The sequence below is a fragment of the Hippopotamus amphibius genome, chromosome 10, assembly GCF_030028045.1.
Source record: "Hippopotamus amphibius kiboko isolate mHipAmp2 chromosome 10, mHipAmp2.hap2, whole genome shotgun sequence".
Taxonomy (NCBI): Eukaryota; Metazoa; Chordata; class Mammalia; order Artiodactyla; family Hippopotamidae; genus Hippopotamus; species Hippopotamus amphibius.
The window spans coordinates 48823865-48841176 of NC_080195.1; the positions used below are offsets into that span (position 1 = coordinate 48823865).

The 17312-nt window shown below is 47.3% G+C and overlaps 1 protein-coding gene across 6 annotated transcripts in view; it reads left to right on the forward strand.

The window, feature by feature from the left end:
- MYLK (myosin light chain kinase) overlaps window positions 1–17312 on the forward strand; it is a 258615-nt gene that overhangs the window by 123710 nt on the left and 117593 nt on the right. For 5 of the 6 annotated variants that reach the window (XM_057696224.1, XM_057696227.1, XM_057696226.1 and 2 more), the window contains one exon: window positions 5444–5651. The exons of the other annotated variant lie outside the window; for it this stretch is intronic. In XM_057696224.1, the coding sequence (XP_057552207.1) occupies window positions 5444–5651 (208 nt within the window). The remainder of the gene's footprint in view (window positions 1–5443; window positions 5652–17312) is intronic. 6 annotated transcript variants of the gene reach the window in all.

Genomic DNA, 17312 nt, shown 5'->3' on the forward strand with positions numbered 1-17312 from the left:
TCCCGGGCATTTTCTGTGGTCTGATTTGCTGAGGGGTAACGTTTTAATTCTCCTTTCTGTACATCCATGTCCATTTATTGTCTGGGTGAGCTTATACTTGGAGATGGGACCAAGGATTCTTCTTCAACGAGTTCCTCAGCATCATTGGTTCATTTCCTATTATTTTTCAGTTTTCAAATCACCAGCCCTGTTCTAGTCATTTATCATAAGAGAATTTATTTATTATACAAGAAGTTGCCTTGAAGCAGGGGAAGAAGTTCCGAGTGATGTGCTACTGACAGGCTGGCAATCATAGAAGCATGGAGACTGCTGTGTTGCAGAATCAGCTTTGTCCAGCTTAGGGAGGGCAGGAGGGGGTGCGTCTGTCCAGCAGGTTTCCTTAATTTTCCATCCTTCAGGCTCAGCTTTTCCCAGCATTGATTCAGTTACTCAACAGGATTCAAATAAATACTTATTGACAACCCCTCCATCTATTGTTCCTGGCCCCAAGGATTTCTCAGCTCACTGCTCACGCCTTCTTTGTGTATCTTCCCAACTCCCCAGTGTCCTGCTGGGCGGTCTTCTTTCACCCTGGCCTTAGGGTAATCCTGGTTTCTCTCCCTTTGGTCTCCCTCCATCCCCGACGTGGGCAGAGCCTCAGTTTCATGTCCTGCCCAGCTCTGCACTGCAGCTGTGTGGGCTTGCAGTGTGCAAACAGGGACAGGCCCACCCAGGAACAAAAGACATGCAGGAGATCATCAAAAACAGCGGTATCACCCCCTTTCCACCACTCACCGAGCTAAGGCAGATGTGTTGCTCTGAGCCTTGTAGGAGTTGTGGAGGCCAGAGGGCTTACACCGTAGTAGCCTGTGTTGGGCAAACTGGAATTAACTGCAAGCCCTTCACACACATCAGAGAAAAATCAAGAGACACAGTGCCCCTTAAGAACGTTTCACTTTCAGTCATTTAGATCGCGAGGCAGCATTAGGTTCTGAAAAACTCTGCAGCGCAGCAGGCTGGTGTGACGTGGCGGCGAGGCGCTGCCCGCCTGCAGCCCAGCCTTCCCCGACCATCCAACAACACGCAACAAGCCCCCGTTCCTCTTAAAGGCCTTTTGAGGCCGTGAAGGTCCTTGGGGACATTTTATGGAGTCAGAGCACAGTTTCACTGTTTTAAATTATTATAGGGTGATGGTTATTCTATCTTTATTTTTATGACAAGTTGTCAGCTATGCCTTGGATTTATTTGATCCCGGGCTTTTGTTCAAGAACACAACCTCCAATTAAATGTGGTTACTGTGGCAAAAATATGATTCTCCTTAGAATGACCCTCTTTGGGGCCATTTCCCAAAACTCATTATGGTGAGACGTCAGGGCTGCCTGCTCCTGGTCACAGGCGTTTCTCCTGGTGGTCACTTGGTTTTCCTTTACGGAGGATTAGAGAATATTAAGGCTGTGTGCTGGGCGCAGGGGACCCTGGAGGGAGAGGAAAGACTCTTTCCCCGGGAGCTACGTGGGTCACTGTTCAGAAGCAGACTAGTTAGAGATGGAAGGGGCCTGAGATATCAAGAGCCGTCCTCTCTTCAGTGAAGGGAAGGAGTTACAACCCGAAGAGGCTGGGAAGCCAAGCCAGACCAGGACTGAGGCCCGCCTCTTACACTGTCCGTCTTCCCTGGTCCACACTGACTCCCCTAGGTGTGTCTTAGGCACGTGCACAGCACCCGTCCCTGTCTATCTGAGACCACTGGGGTATTTCTGCTGTAACAGAAATACCACAGATGGGGTGGTGTAAACAACAGAGATGTATTTCTCAAAGTTTTGGAGGCTGAAAAATTCAAAATCAAGGCACCAGCAGTTCCAGTGTCTGGAGAGGGCCGGCTCCTGGTTCATAGCTGGCCAGCTTCTTGCTGTGTCCTCACATGGTAAAAGGAGTGAAGGAGCTCTCTGGGATCTCTTTTGTAAGGGCACTAATCCCATTCATGAGGGTTCTATCCTTTTGACCTAATCACCCCAAAGGCCCCATCTGCTAATATAGTCACATTAAGGGTTAGGATTTCAATAGACACATTCAGTCTATAGCACTGTCCTCCCGTTACTCCAAGGAAACAGCCCAAGACTTGCTTCTGGCATGGCCATGACTTCTGTGAGTCCTTTGGCTTCTTCCCAAAGTGGGGAGCAGATATTGCTTTAACCTAGAAGAGGTTTAGGGTCTATTACAGGCAGACACTTATCAACGCTTTGGCTTCTATAGTATTTATCTCACCAAAAACATGAATTTACAGTGAGGCACAGAGAGACAGCTACTCAACTTGGAGACCAAAATTGTGGTCCCAGATCTGCCACTTAATCACCGGCACCTCATCCACTCCTCCAGGCCTCTTTCCTTAGCTCTCTGAGCTTAATAACATGATTTGCCTTGTATGCTGTCACAGACACTGTTGGTACCCCACCCAGATCCCCTTCACCAGGCTGCTACACCCATTCCTAGCTTCTCTGAGTGTCGGCTGAGACCTGGGTTCCTGTATCCCTATCTCAGGTTCTGCTTCCAGGGAACCCAACCCAAGACACCTCCCTTATAGTGTTGCAAGAATCAAATAAGTTTCTGTATGTGGAAGCCCTCTGAAAACGAAAGAGGGTTTTTATCACTCGGTTTTTACTGTGGCCTTAGACTGGGCTGTAAAAATCCCAGCTGTGGCTTCTTGGCTGAAGGCCTGTGATGAGGGCAGATAAGGCGTCCAGGGAGGGCAGGGCTGTTGTCACACACCCATGGATGTGAGTCCAGGCTTCTCTTCTTTCCCCACCCAGGAGCGCAGGATAGTGGGCAGACAATAAAAATGAGTTTACTTGAAGTTGAGTAATTTTTAGGTAGTGGTTGAACAAGTTTTTCCATATTGGGAGGATAAGAATTAAAGTTGCAAATCATTCAGACCTTGGAACGGGAAAAGGTCATAGAAATTCCTGCCTTTGCTTTAGATGCAGGGTGGACAAAAGTCCACTGCAAACTGCAGCTTTCTAAGTGGCACCAGTTTCAGCATATTTAGAAGTCTCTGGATGTTTATTTTACTGATAAGGGCATTGCAGAGGTGGATTTGGTGGTGTAGGGTGGTGGGGAATGTATATGTATGTAGAAAAGGAGTGGAGAATGGAAAGGGAAAGAGGGACCTGTGTCCCCCAGGTCTGGAGCACTTGTAACGTGCTCAGTTAATCATTGATGCCTCAGGCCCTGATGGCCACAGAGTTGGCACCGCTGCAGGGGGCCAGAGTACTTGCTCGTGCAATGCTAAGGACGCCTTTGGTGAAGTTAATGATTCATCTCCTCCCAGTCCCAGGGTCCCGCACGGCCTTTCTCTGACGCTGACCGAACGCTACCTGATCATCTTCTGGAGGTGAGGCAGGCCCTGCCTGACAGGGTGGAGGAGGAGATGATGATTCACAAATTCACCATGTGACCAGACTGCCAAGGGGCTTTCTTCCATAGGGCAGAGTTTCTTTCCTTAGTTGTTTCCTGAAAATATGCTTTCATGGAGAAAAAGAGGGCTTTCACGGAGTGATTGTCTGATCCCCCTTGGCATGAAGCCCTGTGCCACAATCGTGCCACAAGGTGACGTGTTTTATACGGATACGTGGCATTGGCCACCTTCCAACATGCATAATGTTTATTTGGGTACCACTTTTATTTCCCTTTCTAGATTTAAGTACCTTGAGGGGCTCCACAAATTAATGAATGGTGGTGCTATACCTTCATTATACAGACACACGGATGTAAAAGGAACGTATGTTTTCGTTTAAAGTTTTTTTTTCTGTTTTACAAAGGTCGTGGTGTAATTTGCAGAATATCAGAAAATGACAGTTAAGTAAAAGAGGAGAGAATCAGAGGCAACCGCTGTTAACACTTTGTTTCGTATTATAATAGATATTATAATATGCATGTAGTCTCCTTCAACACCATCACCCTGAGGTTGGATATACGTGCTTGGAGAGGCTGCAGTGGCCAGGTGTGACTGCACAGCCACCTCCCCTCCCCTTTCTCCCACATGCTGGTAAAGCATCCTCTCTGCTGATAAAGCATCCTCTGACCTTGCTGGGGCATGTGAGGAGGATTATTGCTGGAGGTCAGTGAGGCTTTCTTTGTAAATGTAATTTGGGGTCATCCAGTGAATTTTGCTTTTGCTTCATCTGTATCCATGCTCTCTTACAGTGGATACGTGGATAAAAGCTATGGCTACCACCTATTTGTAACAGCAACAGCTTCTTTCTCAGGAGGTTTCTGTGATGTCTTCTGTGCATTTCCAGTACTAAAACCCCCCAATTCTGGGTCCCAGGCTGTGCATTGATGGGCCAGTCTGAGCTCTGCTCCTGAGTTTCAGGGGTTTAAGGGCTCTTGGGGAACTTTCTCTGAAACTCAGAGTGATTTCTTTTCTTGGAATTTACCTGTCTCTGCATTTTCCCCTCTTTGGGGAAGTATCTCCTCTCTGAACAAGTAGCTATGAGGCTCAGATGTGTTAAGTATTTAGAAAAGTGCTTAACACTTAGCACTCAACAGATGTTAGCTGCTAACGATTCGTAGAGAAAACGTGGTCTAGGGCAGCACTGCCTGATAGACACATCAGGCAAGACATGTATGTAGTTGTACCTTTCCTAGTAGCCACATTAAAAAAGTTAAGAGAAACAAGTGAAATTAGTTTTAACAATATATTTTATTTAACCCAATATGTCAAGGTTACTATCTTTTCAATATGTAATCAGTATTTTTAAATTATCGAGGCAGTTTACATTCTCTTTTCATACTAACTCTTCAAAACCCCATGTGTTATTTACATGTACAGTGCAATTGCAGTGCAACTCAGGATCAGCCACATTTCAAGGGCTCAGTCGCCGTGTGTGTCTAGTGGCTGCCAGACTGGGCAGCTCAGTTCTAGACCCCTGCTACCCAAGCTGAGTTCCAGAAACCAGCAGCCTCAGCATCGTCGGAGAGGTTGTCTGAACTGCAGAATCTCAGGCCCACCCCAGGCCTATAGAAGCAAAATCTGCATTTTTAACAAGTGACTCATTGCATGTCAGAGTGGGAAGCATGGTTCCCCACGCTCAGTCCCCACCCACCCCCCCCACCCCCCCCCGGGGTTCTGATGTAATTGGTCCAAGGTTGGACCTGGGCACTAGTATTGCTTTAAATTTGCCCCTGGCGATTCTAATCATGCAGCCAGGCTTGAGAGACACTTGTGTGGTGGGCTCTGGAGCCAGGATGCCTGACTCGGCCACTTGCTACCTTCAAGACTTCGGGAAATCTACCAAAACTCTGCATTTCAATTTCCTTATCTCTAAAATGGAGATGAAAATAGTATTTGTTGCAAGGGGTGTTATGAGGAACAAAGCAGTTAATGCATATAAGGCACCCAGAACAATACCTGATGCACAGGAGGTACTGCTTATATACAAGCTCTCACCCTTTCTTCTTTCCCTTGAAGGTCCGGGGTTACCCAGAGCCCCAGGTGACGTGGCACAGAAACGGGCAACTCATCACCGCTGGGCACCGCTTCCTGCTGGATTCTGGTACCCGGGGGACTTTCAGCCTTATGATTCATGCTGTCTGTGAGGAGGACAAGGGAAGGTATACCTGTGAAGCCACCAATAGTAGTGGTGCCCGCCAGGTGACAGTGGAGTTGACGGTAGAAGGTGAGTCCCAGGAGGTGAAAGCCTGGGGGAGAGATGAGCCATCAGTTTCCCCAAGGCCTGCAGCTCCTGCTTCAGCCCTCTCTCGGGGGAGGGACTCACAAGAGAAAGCATCCCCATCCCTGAACTCAGGACCTGTTAGTCTGATGGGGGAGATGCAGTCCCTGGAACAAGGGAGGCATCCCAGGAGACAATGTCAGACTACACATCACCTCACTTTGCTGCTCCAGCCTTCCCTTTGCTTCCCCTCACACTGGGACTGAGACCGGACTCCTCATCATGGCCTTACAGAGCCCGGCCTTCTCCTGCCTGGCTCTCCAGAACCATCTCCTACCACTCCTCACCCTGCTTGCTCCACAGTGGTCACACTGGCCCCCTGCTCATCCTTGAAAGCCTCAGGGCCTTCACCCAGCTGTTTCCTGTGTAAAGAAGAGCCCTTTCCACAGCCCTGCCCCTGACTCAGCCCTTCACTTCCTTCAGGTCTCTGCTCAGATGTCCCCTCTGTAGAGAACCGTCTCTGACCACCCCGTCCCCTGGACTCTCCATCCTCTCACTCCACTTGAACTTTTTCTTCTAGGACTGTCACTGCCTCCCATTTTATTATCTCCTTCAACCCCCACCACTAACTGGAAGCTAGATACTGATCTATTTAGAGAATGAACAATGTTTATTATCATTATTATAAAGTGATACATGCTCATCATAAAAAAACTTGTAAAACTCAGAAAAATTTATAGGTGATAAACATACCACTGTATTAACACTGATTATTTTGTCTTTTTTTTTCCCTTTGTACTTAAGAATTTTTTTTATTAACTTTATTAACAAGTTCCAGGAAAACATTTGACCATAAGTGAAACTATTTGTTTTGCTGCCGGTGTAGCTCCCACATGGTGAAGACACTCCACTGGTGAGAGCATTTCCAGGTCAGGCCACTGGCAGCTGCTTGAAGGCCTGATGTCTAAAAGGGCAAGGGGGTTTTTTTGTCAGACCCTCAGAAATATGACAAGGTTCCCTCCACCCATCCAGCCTTTCTAAGGGCTTTTAAAGGGTCAGACTCATTTTCTTCTCTCTCAGAAAACAGTCCTCCCAACCTAGTTTTCAGGGGACACTGTGTGCCAGAGAAGGTTCCAGAAGGGGGCGAGGTGTACCTGGCCAGTGTTTTTCCTGTTTGCTTGCATCATGGAAGGACAGACAGGCTGCTTCACAGAACAGAATATGCATAATTTGGATGCTTTCCACAAATTCTTTAACTGAGTGACTCATTGCTTTTAATGACCTGTGGGCTGGGGCATTCCACATGGAAAGCGGTCCCTGGTCAGTCTCTGAATGGCCTTCTTCTTGGCCAGCTCTGGTGCTGGACTTTCCCCTACATTATGTACTTTTTAATGCCCAAACTTTGTGCTGAGGCCCACAAATAAAAATTGCTTTATGCCCTTGTATTAGCTTAGGCTCCCATACAAAACACAGACTGCATGGCTGAAATAACAGAAATTAATTTTCTTGCAGTTCTGGAGGCTGGAAGTTCAGGATCAGAGTCCAGCAGGATTTGGTTTCCGGGGGAGGCTCTCTCCCTGGCTTGCAGGTAGCCTCATTGCTGGGTCCTCACACGGTGGAGAGAGAACTCCAGTGTCTCTTCCTTGTCTTATAAGGGCACCAGCCCTATTGGATCAGGGCCCCACCCTTAGCAACCTTTGTCACTGAACCTTTGTCACTTCCTCACAGGCCCTTTCTCCAAATACAGTGACGCTGCAGGGGCGAGGGCTTCAGCGTATGAATTTGGGTGGGGACACAAAAATGTAGCCTATACCACCCCTTTTCTGATTTTCTGTTTGGAGCTGGGGAAATGGGGAGTCAGAGGTCCAAGGTTCTGGTCCCAACTTTTGGCAGTCAACATGTGACTTTAAACTGGATCTCTGCTTCGGTAGAATAAAGGGTTTGAATTCAGTGGTCTCTATAGCTGGGCTAGCCCTTGTTTTCTGTGATCCATTTTAAAGGAATGGAATGGGTTAGGAGTACTGGGGAGTGTATAAAACCCAGGTCATATGAAACCTTTTTTTCAGTTCCCATCAGGGAGGACATTAGATCTGTCTCAACTAAGCAGGAAAATGTTTATTAGGTCATGCTGCTTGGGGCAGGGGAAAGGAAAGAAGTCAGAAGAGCTATAGTGAATGAGAGAAGGCCAAGGCTCTCGACCCTGCCCCCTCCCCTTTGCTTTTAATTTGGGGAGACGGTTGAAGATGTTTTATGCCTTCTTAACCTAGGAGATAGAGAATGCCCTAAAGGCTGCAGCCCCTTTAAATGTGAACAGCCTCGTATACTTTCTGCTTCTGCGTGAAAGGCCAGTTTCAGCTCACGTGTGGTTTGGGACCACCCCGTAGACCACAGGCCTGGAAAGATCCACTCTTGTCCCTTATGCGGTGGATACGTGGTGGACGGTGCCGGGCTGGCCCGGACCCCTCCGCAGGGAACCCGGCAGCCCTCTGGCTCCTCACCCGCTCTCTGCGCTGCGCTTCGTGCTTATGTTTCTCATTCGGAAGCAGCAGAGCTTCTGGAATTGAGAGTATGACTCCTATGTGGAGCCTTTTGACCCGCCAGTGGTCAAGTTTAGAGGCAGTGTCGTCCAGTGGTCTTGGATGTTAGCCCCATTACTTTCTAATTATGGAGAAATTAACCTTTCTGAACCGTATTTCCTTTTCCATAAACTGATGCTAATGGCTGCCCCCTGGGCTGTGTAAGGATCAGCGCAGCCCTGGCAAACAGTAGGCACTCAGTAAATGGTAGCCTGGTGGTGTTCAAATGTGGCATCGATATCCTGAGAACGGCTTGCAGAGGGAAATCCTCGTGTGCAGACTAGAGGAGAAAGCTCTCTGCTCTGCTTTCCTTTAGTGACCAGGGCCAAGAAACATGCAGTAGCCTCCTTGAGGGCTAGCATCTTCATGACAGGACTGCTCATGACCTTGTGCAACCCTAGTCTGAGCCCAGGAAAGGCTCTGCGTAGCCAGCCCTGCCGCTTACTCACCTCCAGAGGGCTGTCACAGAGGCCGGGCGCAGAGCAGGGAAGGGATGTGGTGCGTGCCCCTCTGGGAGCTTTCTCTATAATGGAGGGGCCACAGCCTGTTCTCTAGCCCCGCACTGTCCAGAGCAGTACAGCTGACCCTTGACCAGCATGGGTTTGAACCTTGCAGGTTCACTTATACGGGGATTTATCGCAGTAGTAAATACCACAGCATGACACAGTCTGAGGTTGGTTGAATCTGTGATGTGGAGCCGCAGATACGGAGGAATGACGTGTATGCGGAGGGCCAACTGTAAGTTATACGTGGATTTTCAGCTGCGGGGAGGGCGGGCAGCCCTGACCCCCACGTTGTTAAAGGGTCCACTGTATAATGCGAGCCACATGTGTACTCTTAAGTTTTCTAGTAGCCACGTTTTTTCAAGAAGTCGAAAGCGATTTTAATAAAGTACTTTAACTTAACCCAATATATCCAAGATACTATCATTTCAACGTCGTCAATATAAAAACTACAACTAAGATCTTTTACATTCTTCAGCATTTGCGGCATGTTTTACATGGTAGCACATCTCAGTTCAGACCAGCTGTATTTCAAGAGCTCAGTAACTCCAGGGTGCTAATGCCTGCTGTATTGGACAGCACAGCTCTAGAAGCTGCCATGTGAATAGGGATAAACAAGGCTCACACAGAGAAAAGAGAAGAGGAGCCCGCACGTAGGAGCAAGGTGGCCGGTGGTCCTGGGCAATCATATCCACAGGATGGGCGTGGGGTGGGGTGGGGCTGGGGCTGAGGTGAGAGACGTGCCCCAGACCTGGTGGTCTGACTCTGAGAAGGCCCTTTGTGTTTCAGGGACCAGAGAGTCACTTAAGTCATTTCAAGTAATAGGGTTAACGTTAAGGACAAGAGCTCAGGAACCCAGGGAAAACCAAACTGGCAGACCCGGAGGTGATGCAGACCTCGGGATGGCTCAGACTCACCTTCGGCTGGCTTAATGCAAATGCGGGGGCCCCTCAAATCACCTGGGGAGTCTTGAGAAAATGCAGGGTCTCGTTCCGCAGATCTGGAGCGGGGCCCTAGGGCCTGCAGTTCTAACCAGCCCCCAGGTGATGCCCCTGCTGCTGGTCCACAGGCCACGCTTTGAGCAGCGAGGAGGGATTCAGTTACAGGTGCGATATATATATCCCAGTACACGTGGTTCTCAGATGTGCGCATGCGTCAGAATCACCTGGACGCCTTGGGAAACCACGGGCTGCTAGGCTCTGCCCCAGAGTTTCTGGGTTAGTAGGTCTGGGATGGGCTCAAGAGTTTTCATTTCTAAAAGTTTCCTAATGATGCTGGTCCTGATGCATGCTGGGTCCAACACTTGGAGAACCAGGGGGCTAGTGCCCGCAGCTGCTGTGCTAGGGCTCTCCAGAGAAGCAGTGTGTGTGTGTGTGGCGGGGGGGTGCATGGTGGGTGTGTGTATAGACATAATGTGTGTGTGTATATATATAAAGGGATTCATTACAAGGAATTACAGTGTCACGATTATAGGGGCTGACAAGTCCCAAGATCTTCAGTCAGCAAGCTGAAAGACCCAGGAGAGCCGATGGTGTCGTTCCAGTCCAAGTTCTAAAGCCTGAGACTCAGGACAGCTGATGATGTGGTTTCAGTCCTAAGGTGGAAGACCCCAAACCCAGGAAGAGTTGATGTTTCAGTTTGCGTCAAAGGCAGGAAAAAATCCGATGTCGTAGCTCAAAGGCAGTCAGGCGGGGGAGTTCCACTTGTCTGGGGACGGTCAGCTTTTTCGTTCCATTCAGGTCTTCAGCTGGACGAGGCCCACCCAGGCTAGGGAGGGCAACCTGCCTTCCTTAGTATACTGATTGAAGTGTTAATCTCACCCCAGAACACCCTCACAGAAACACCCAGAATGTTTGACCAAATATCTTAGCTCCCCATGGCTCGGTCAAATTGACACACAAAATTAACCATCACGCCTACTAAACACTTGACTATAATATTCCTGAATCACTTCATGGAATCTGATCGACACATCTCTTCTTTCTGAGCTGCCTACTGGGACTATCAACCAAGTAACCCAGAGGGGCTGTGAGAGAGAGCAGTGGGTACGTGAGGTGCGCTGGAAAGGCAGAACGGGGACGTGGGCACACCGTCGTGAGAAAGCAGCACAAAGCCGAGGAAAGATGCGTAGAGAGCCGGGTGTAATGTGATCCCAGCTGACTCGCATTCAGCCCTTACTCCATGCTGCTGGCATGAGCGGGACGGGTCATCCTTAGCACAGGTGCCGGCACGGGTACAATCTGCAGTGGTCCAGGGTGGGGTGACGAGCATCAGACATGACTCCAAGTGGCTGCCCTTTCGCAGGCCCACGGTCACAGCAAGTGTCAGGGCGAGCATTTATCCCAGCATGCCTGCCGTGCCTGTGTAATTACAAATAGAGCCTCCTTTGACGTTGAAGAGAGTCCCGGTTTGGATAATAAATTACATGGCTGCCCTAGCCGTGATCAACATGTCTGCTGCACTGGGCAGTGAGTAAAGCTTTAAAGGTGATGTTGAGAAATAGAAGCTTATTCTAGGGAAAGAGGAGTAACAAGAGAGTGATAGTTTCAGAGGAAGTGGGTGAAGTTTATCTTCATCTCTGAAAAATAAATTCCAAGCCGTTAATGACTCTGCCTAAGAATGCAATGAACGATTGAAAAGATAACTTTAAAAATAATGAATATTTATTTGCTGGGGAATAGATGTGGCCGGGGCTCCCTCCTCTTGGGGTGTTTTCTTTGAAATAAATAAACAGGAGGGGCAAAGAGCTAGGTTTCCCACTCCTTTCTGGATCCAGCCTTGACCTTCACTCTTTCTTCTCTCTCTAAGTACCCTATTCACGCAAATTCCTCCTCCTCCTCCTCCACCTCCATTCCTATGGGATTGATTCTTCCCCCAGCTCCCTCCCCTGTAGGTGAAAGGTCCTGAGGCTGCCACTTTTCTCTGTATCGAAAAGCAAAGACCTGTCCCCTCATCCTGGTATGTCTCCCATGAGCGAAGAGTGCATCCCTCTATCCATCACCTCAACCACCGCTCTGCTGCTCTCTGTGTCAGGCCCAGTTCAGACAGGCTCCCTGCCCCCTTGGAGTTTACCCCCTATAGCTAGCAAATATAACTTTTGTAGTAGAATTACGTGCTCCCTGACTACGTGAGAGAGAGTTGGGTGGCCGGCCACCTAGAATGTGGCAGGGAGAGTGACCCCAGGTCAGGGGATTGAGGGGAGAAGAGTGGCCTTAGTGACCACTAGCCGAGCTGTACTGGTACCGCTGACACCAGCATTCGCTGGTGATTTTGAACTCGTAGGAAGTGCTTCTGCGCCATCTCTTTCGCTACTACCCTTTTTCAGGGGCAGACTTCTCAGATCCCTTTTATTTTCACGTTGGATTGGATTGATGACATATATTTTGAACCCATGTCTATTTACGATGGCTGAGTTTTCAATTATTGTATTCCTCAAGAACATCTCTTGTGATTCTCCTTTTATTTTGTTCTTTTTTCTTTTGTACTATCTTATTTTACCTAAATTTCCTACCTTCTTAAAGACCTGTGATTATATTTCCCATTTGTATTCTCTACAGACTCTTTCAGTATGTGATACTCTCTGATGACTCTTCTTTAGTAGGGGCATATGTCCTATTTTTTTTTCTTATCCCGTCAGAATTAAAACACTCAGAATTTTTGTCCTTTTCTGTCTCATCAAAGTGAAAAAATATAAATATGGTAGAGATAAAAATGACTCTTGTTGCCCTTCCGGTCGCTTCGCTGTAAAACAGTGGTGTGTCAAGAATGCCTTGGCAGAGGCCTCACTTATTTGCTACATGAAAGAGTCAGATGACAAGTGACTCAGTCCCACCGTGTTCTTGAAGGATGTCTTCCAAATCTCCTTCTCCCTTCCCTCCACTGTTTTCGCCTTCCACTTTGCCTTTGCCTCTTTTTCCCTCCAAAATGTATGCCAGTAGCCCTGGCTGGCCCAGCGTTTACCCTTGATGCTGCCATCTTTTCTTCCCATCTCCTGCGCCTCCACCCATTTCTCCCATCTCCATCCCAGACCTTTCCTAGTTGCTTGTAGTTCTAGCCTCTTCTTCATTCATCAGACTTCATTACATGTGCTGACTTCGTGTTGGGATCTAAAAGCAACAAGACTTTGTTATTGTTCTCAAGAGACTGACTTTCTTGACCTCATATTTCATTGTTATGTTGCAATTAAGCAACAACATCAGGATGTATTTAGGAAGTGCTGACTTAGTGTGGTGCTGTGTGGGAGACAAAATACTTTGTCAGATCCTTTCTGCATGAACCTGGTTGGTCAGATAAGACCTAGACACATTAAAACTAAGTAAAAGCACAACCCCAGTCATAAGGCAGCCCGGGTTTATTTGCCAAACCATTGGCACATCAGCTCTGTAAACTTAGAGGAGGACGAGACTTCTGGAGGCTGAACTAGTCCGCGATGTCTTCTTGGAGAAGGAGGGATGTGGCGAGTCCTCACCGAGCCAGTCAGATTTGGATGGCAGGTTGTGATTCTGATGTTGGGGATGGGAGGACAGTGGCGAGAGGTGAGCCTGGGGTGGAGGGTGGGGCGAGTAGATGGGCAGGAGCAGAGAGTGGTGGGAAGTAAAGCTGAAGGACAGATTGGGAGGAGACTGTGGGAGGTCTGGAGCGTGAGGCCAGGCGGTTTTCAGAGTCATATCCGTTCCAGAGTATGAGCAGACGATTCTGCCCTTAATCATTGCTTTTCCATTTTCATACTGCGTGTAGCTCTCCAGGTGAGCTGCTTGCCTTAGCCACAGCTAGAGGGACAGACCTACTATGTGCTTATTTTTGCTTCATGAATCTTTTTAACTTTACCTTTATTTTTCTGAACTCATGGGTTTATTACAAGTATTATGATCACAGATTTTTTTGTGTTCTGTTAGTCTTTGATACACCATCATTTTGCACGCTCTCCAACAAAAATGGGTTGCTTATTAGTACAATGAATTTCTCCAGAACCATGCTTAAACATTGGGTGGCTTCTGATCAGACAGCAGCCGCAGCCAGATGGCTCCTACCACATCAGACCTGCAAGGGGAGAGTGGCTCAAGCCAGAGGTGAATTTCTCTGTTTCCTTTCTGATAAATTGGTACAAAATCAGTCTTTATGACTCAAGTACTGAAGAGAATACCTGCTACTTGGCTTAGTGTTTTGGGAGGGAATCACAGTGGAAACTGACTCTTGAGAAGTGAGCTGGGATGCCTGGGAGTCTTGGTCTCAGAAAGAAGATGCTAAAGGAAATAGCTATTTTCTCTCTGCAGAGAATCTAAATTCCTCTTTAAAGTACTTATTTAAGACAACTGAGAGATCACTGGCTGCAATTTATTGAACTGTTTTCCCCAGCAAAACAAAACTTCATGTCACTACTCCTTTGAACTCATCAGGTAGGATATATGACTACCTTATCCATCAATGATCAGGAAGTAGTTTGTCTTCTGAGTGGTGGATATTTTATTTCAACCTCCTGGGGAAGAACTGGTTCTTTAGCGCCTCAATTTCCTGGGGACCCAAATAGAACTGGAATGTCGACTTGGCGCCCTGGAATGACCTCCTTAGCCTCAATGCAAGGATGTTTGGTTGACCCTTGAACAACACAGTTTTGAACTGTGAGGGTCCACTTATACATGGGTTTTTTTTCAATAAATATAGTACCTGTATTTTCATTTTACAGATATTTAAATTGTGTGGGAGGAAGTTTGTGTTCAATTAGAGAGCAGAATCAAAAGAACTAGGGTTTGAGTCCTGATTCTACAGAACAGCGTGGGCTTCCTGCCCTTGGGTGAGTCCTGTATGCATTCCTTGATTTTTCAGACAGAGGCAGCTGTCGTGGATTCTCCGCTGCGTGGAGTTGGCACCCTGACCGCCGTGTTCTTCAGGGGTCAGCTGTGCTTGTTCTTGGGTGTCGTCGTGTAAGAATGATGTACGTGTGTACATTCCAGAGAAAGTGGGCTGCGGCAGTGACCTCCCTGCCTGAGCGGAGGCTGTAGACCGAACTGTTTCTGTAGGGTGAGGCCCCATTTATGCAGTGACGGGCAGCCCCGGCAGAGGCCCCTCAACATTTATAGTTATGACTTTGGTGGCCTCTGGAAAACACAGCTGAAACCTTGACAGGCGACAACCCAAACCTCCTTGGGAAGGAGGGCATCTGGGCCACCTTGTCATCCTCAAGTGCTCCCTCCCTCCCGGTCCCTGGGCAGTCACCAGATCCTGCTGTGCCAGTTCTCATTTGTCCCCACTGCCACCATCCTGGATCCTGGTCCATCATCCCTGTCCTGTTGCACAGATTCCCCACTGGCCTCCCCAGTTCCACCCATACCCCATTCTAATCTCCACATTGCTGCTAAAAATATCTTTTAAAAAAATTCAGGTGGGATTTTATCACTTCCTCTCTTCAGATCCCCTAGTGATCCACCTTTAGACTCAAGATCTTCAACAGGCCCTGCTCTGGGGTGTCCCTCCCCAGTCTTTGAAGCACTTTGCCTTTTTCTTAAGGCTCAAGTTTTATTAAGGCTCAAGCTTTTATTATATGCATCCATCGACTTGCTGCGGCTCTATCTGATGCCTTATGCATAATAGGGACTGCATCAGTGTTTCAGTAGAGGTGAGGTCTCAAGGATCCCATGTCATACAGCAGAAAAGTGTTTTGACACCACACTTACAGTAATCTTTCCCCCATTTTCTCTACTTCAGTGGTCTGTAACTTGTCTTGCTATGTCATCGTCTTTGAAGGTTTCATTCTTTCTTTGTTATATAATATGTCTGCTCTGTTTTTTATCCTAACACTTTTTTCTTTTTAGTATATTAATTTTTTCTCCTTTTTTCTTTTTTTCTCTTTATTGAGATATGGACATATTGCTAACACTACTTTTTTTTTTTTTATCTCATTGGCTCTGTTGGGTCTTTTTTGCTGTGCATGGGCTTTCTTTAGTTGCGGTGCGTGGGGGCTACTTTTCATCGTGGTGCGTGGGCTCCTCATTGCCGTGGCTTCTCTTGTTGCAGAGCAGGGCTCTAGGTGCGTGGGCTTCAGTAGTTGCAGCACATGGGCTCAATAGTTGTGGCTCACGGGCTCTAAAGTGCGGGCTCAATGGTTGTGGCTCATGGGCTTCGTTGCTCCACGGCATGTGGCATCTTCCTGGAGCAGGGATCGAACCCGTGTCCCCTGCATTGGCAGCCGGATTCTTAACCACTGCGCCACCTAGGAAGCCCTAACACTACTTTTTATTTTAGCGTCCACCTGTATACCTCTGTTCCTTCATTTCCATGGCTGCTTGTACAGTGTGGCTTTTGCTCTTTCACCTTGAAATCCAAACACGCACGTGAGTCAGTGCAAGCATCTGTGTCGTTATGTCTTCCGATGTGCCTGAGCATTTACATATTGCAATAGTCATGCTTAAACATCTGTTGATGTTCAATATTGAAATATCGAAATTTCCTACTGAAATAAATATCATTACTTTATTTTCATTTTGTTTCTCCTTAACATTTTAGTTAGAGCTTTATGTTTATTTCCCTTTTGAAATTATATATGTGCGTGGCTAGTGGCGAATATTGATTCAGCTTGGCTTAGGGGACATTCATTGCTAAATACGTGTTATAAGAAAGTGGGTATTTGTTCTGACTGAGTGGAGAACCACTATTTTAAGCAGTCTTTAAAATCTGCTTTGAAGTTGCCTGCAAGTGGGGTGACTGCTCCCTGGTTTGCCTGGAAGAGTCCTGATCTACTCGTGTTGTCCTGGCAGAATTATTAATTACGTCCCCTGCAGTATCCAGAGTCGCTGCTTGGATGATCAGTTACGTCATCGCACATGTTAAGAAGCGTCTTCCTTTTACCATAGTGATCACATGATCCCCCCTTTCGGCAGCACTCTCCGTGTCTGCTCAGTCTGACAAAATGTGCTTAGTACCTCCGCTGTTGAACTCTTCACTCCTAAGACCTGCCAGCACTCTCTTTTACTCATCCTTGAAAAATCTGAGGTTACTGTTTAAATACCTTCAGTGCCTTGGCCTTTTTTTCCTTCTCACTAACTCAATCCCGTCTGCACCAATTCTCTTAACTTCTATTTCTGGCATTTCTACCTTAATCCCCTTTCCACTTGTTTTTCTACATAGCCTTGCTGCTCTGCCAGATTTGCATACTTTCACAAAATTAATTTTACCTTATCTGACAATTTGCAACTTCAAATTGTTGCCTATAAATAGACCTTGTTAGCTATTTTAGCCCAAATTCTCCTTTTGCTTTGATGTATGTCTCTGGTGTTGACACACATTGAAATAAGCATTCCTCAATCCCATTTTTAGCTGACTGCTTTACACGTTGCCTGTGGACTGTGTCATAAACTGCCCTTGCTCTGATATACAAGTACCTCCAAGCAGCATTCCTTTCCTGTCCTTTGAGGAAATGCCATATTTTTGCTTTATTTTATTTTTTTAAGGAGTAAAGGAATTTTAGCCTTTGGATTAAGACATTTAGCTCCCAAGAGTTGTTTTTGGGGTTTTTTTTTTAGAATGAATTTATTTATCCATTTTTGGCCGTGTTGGGTCTTGGTTGCTGCGTGCAGGCTTTCTCTAGTTGCGGC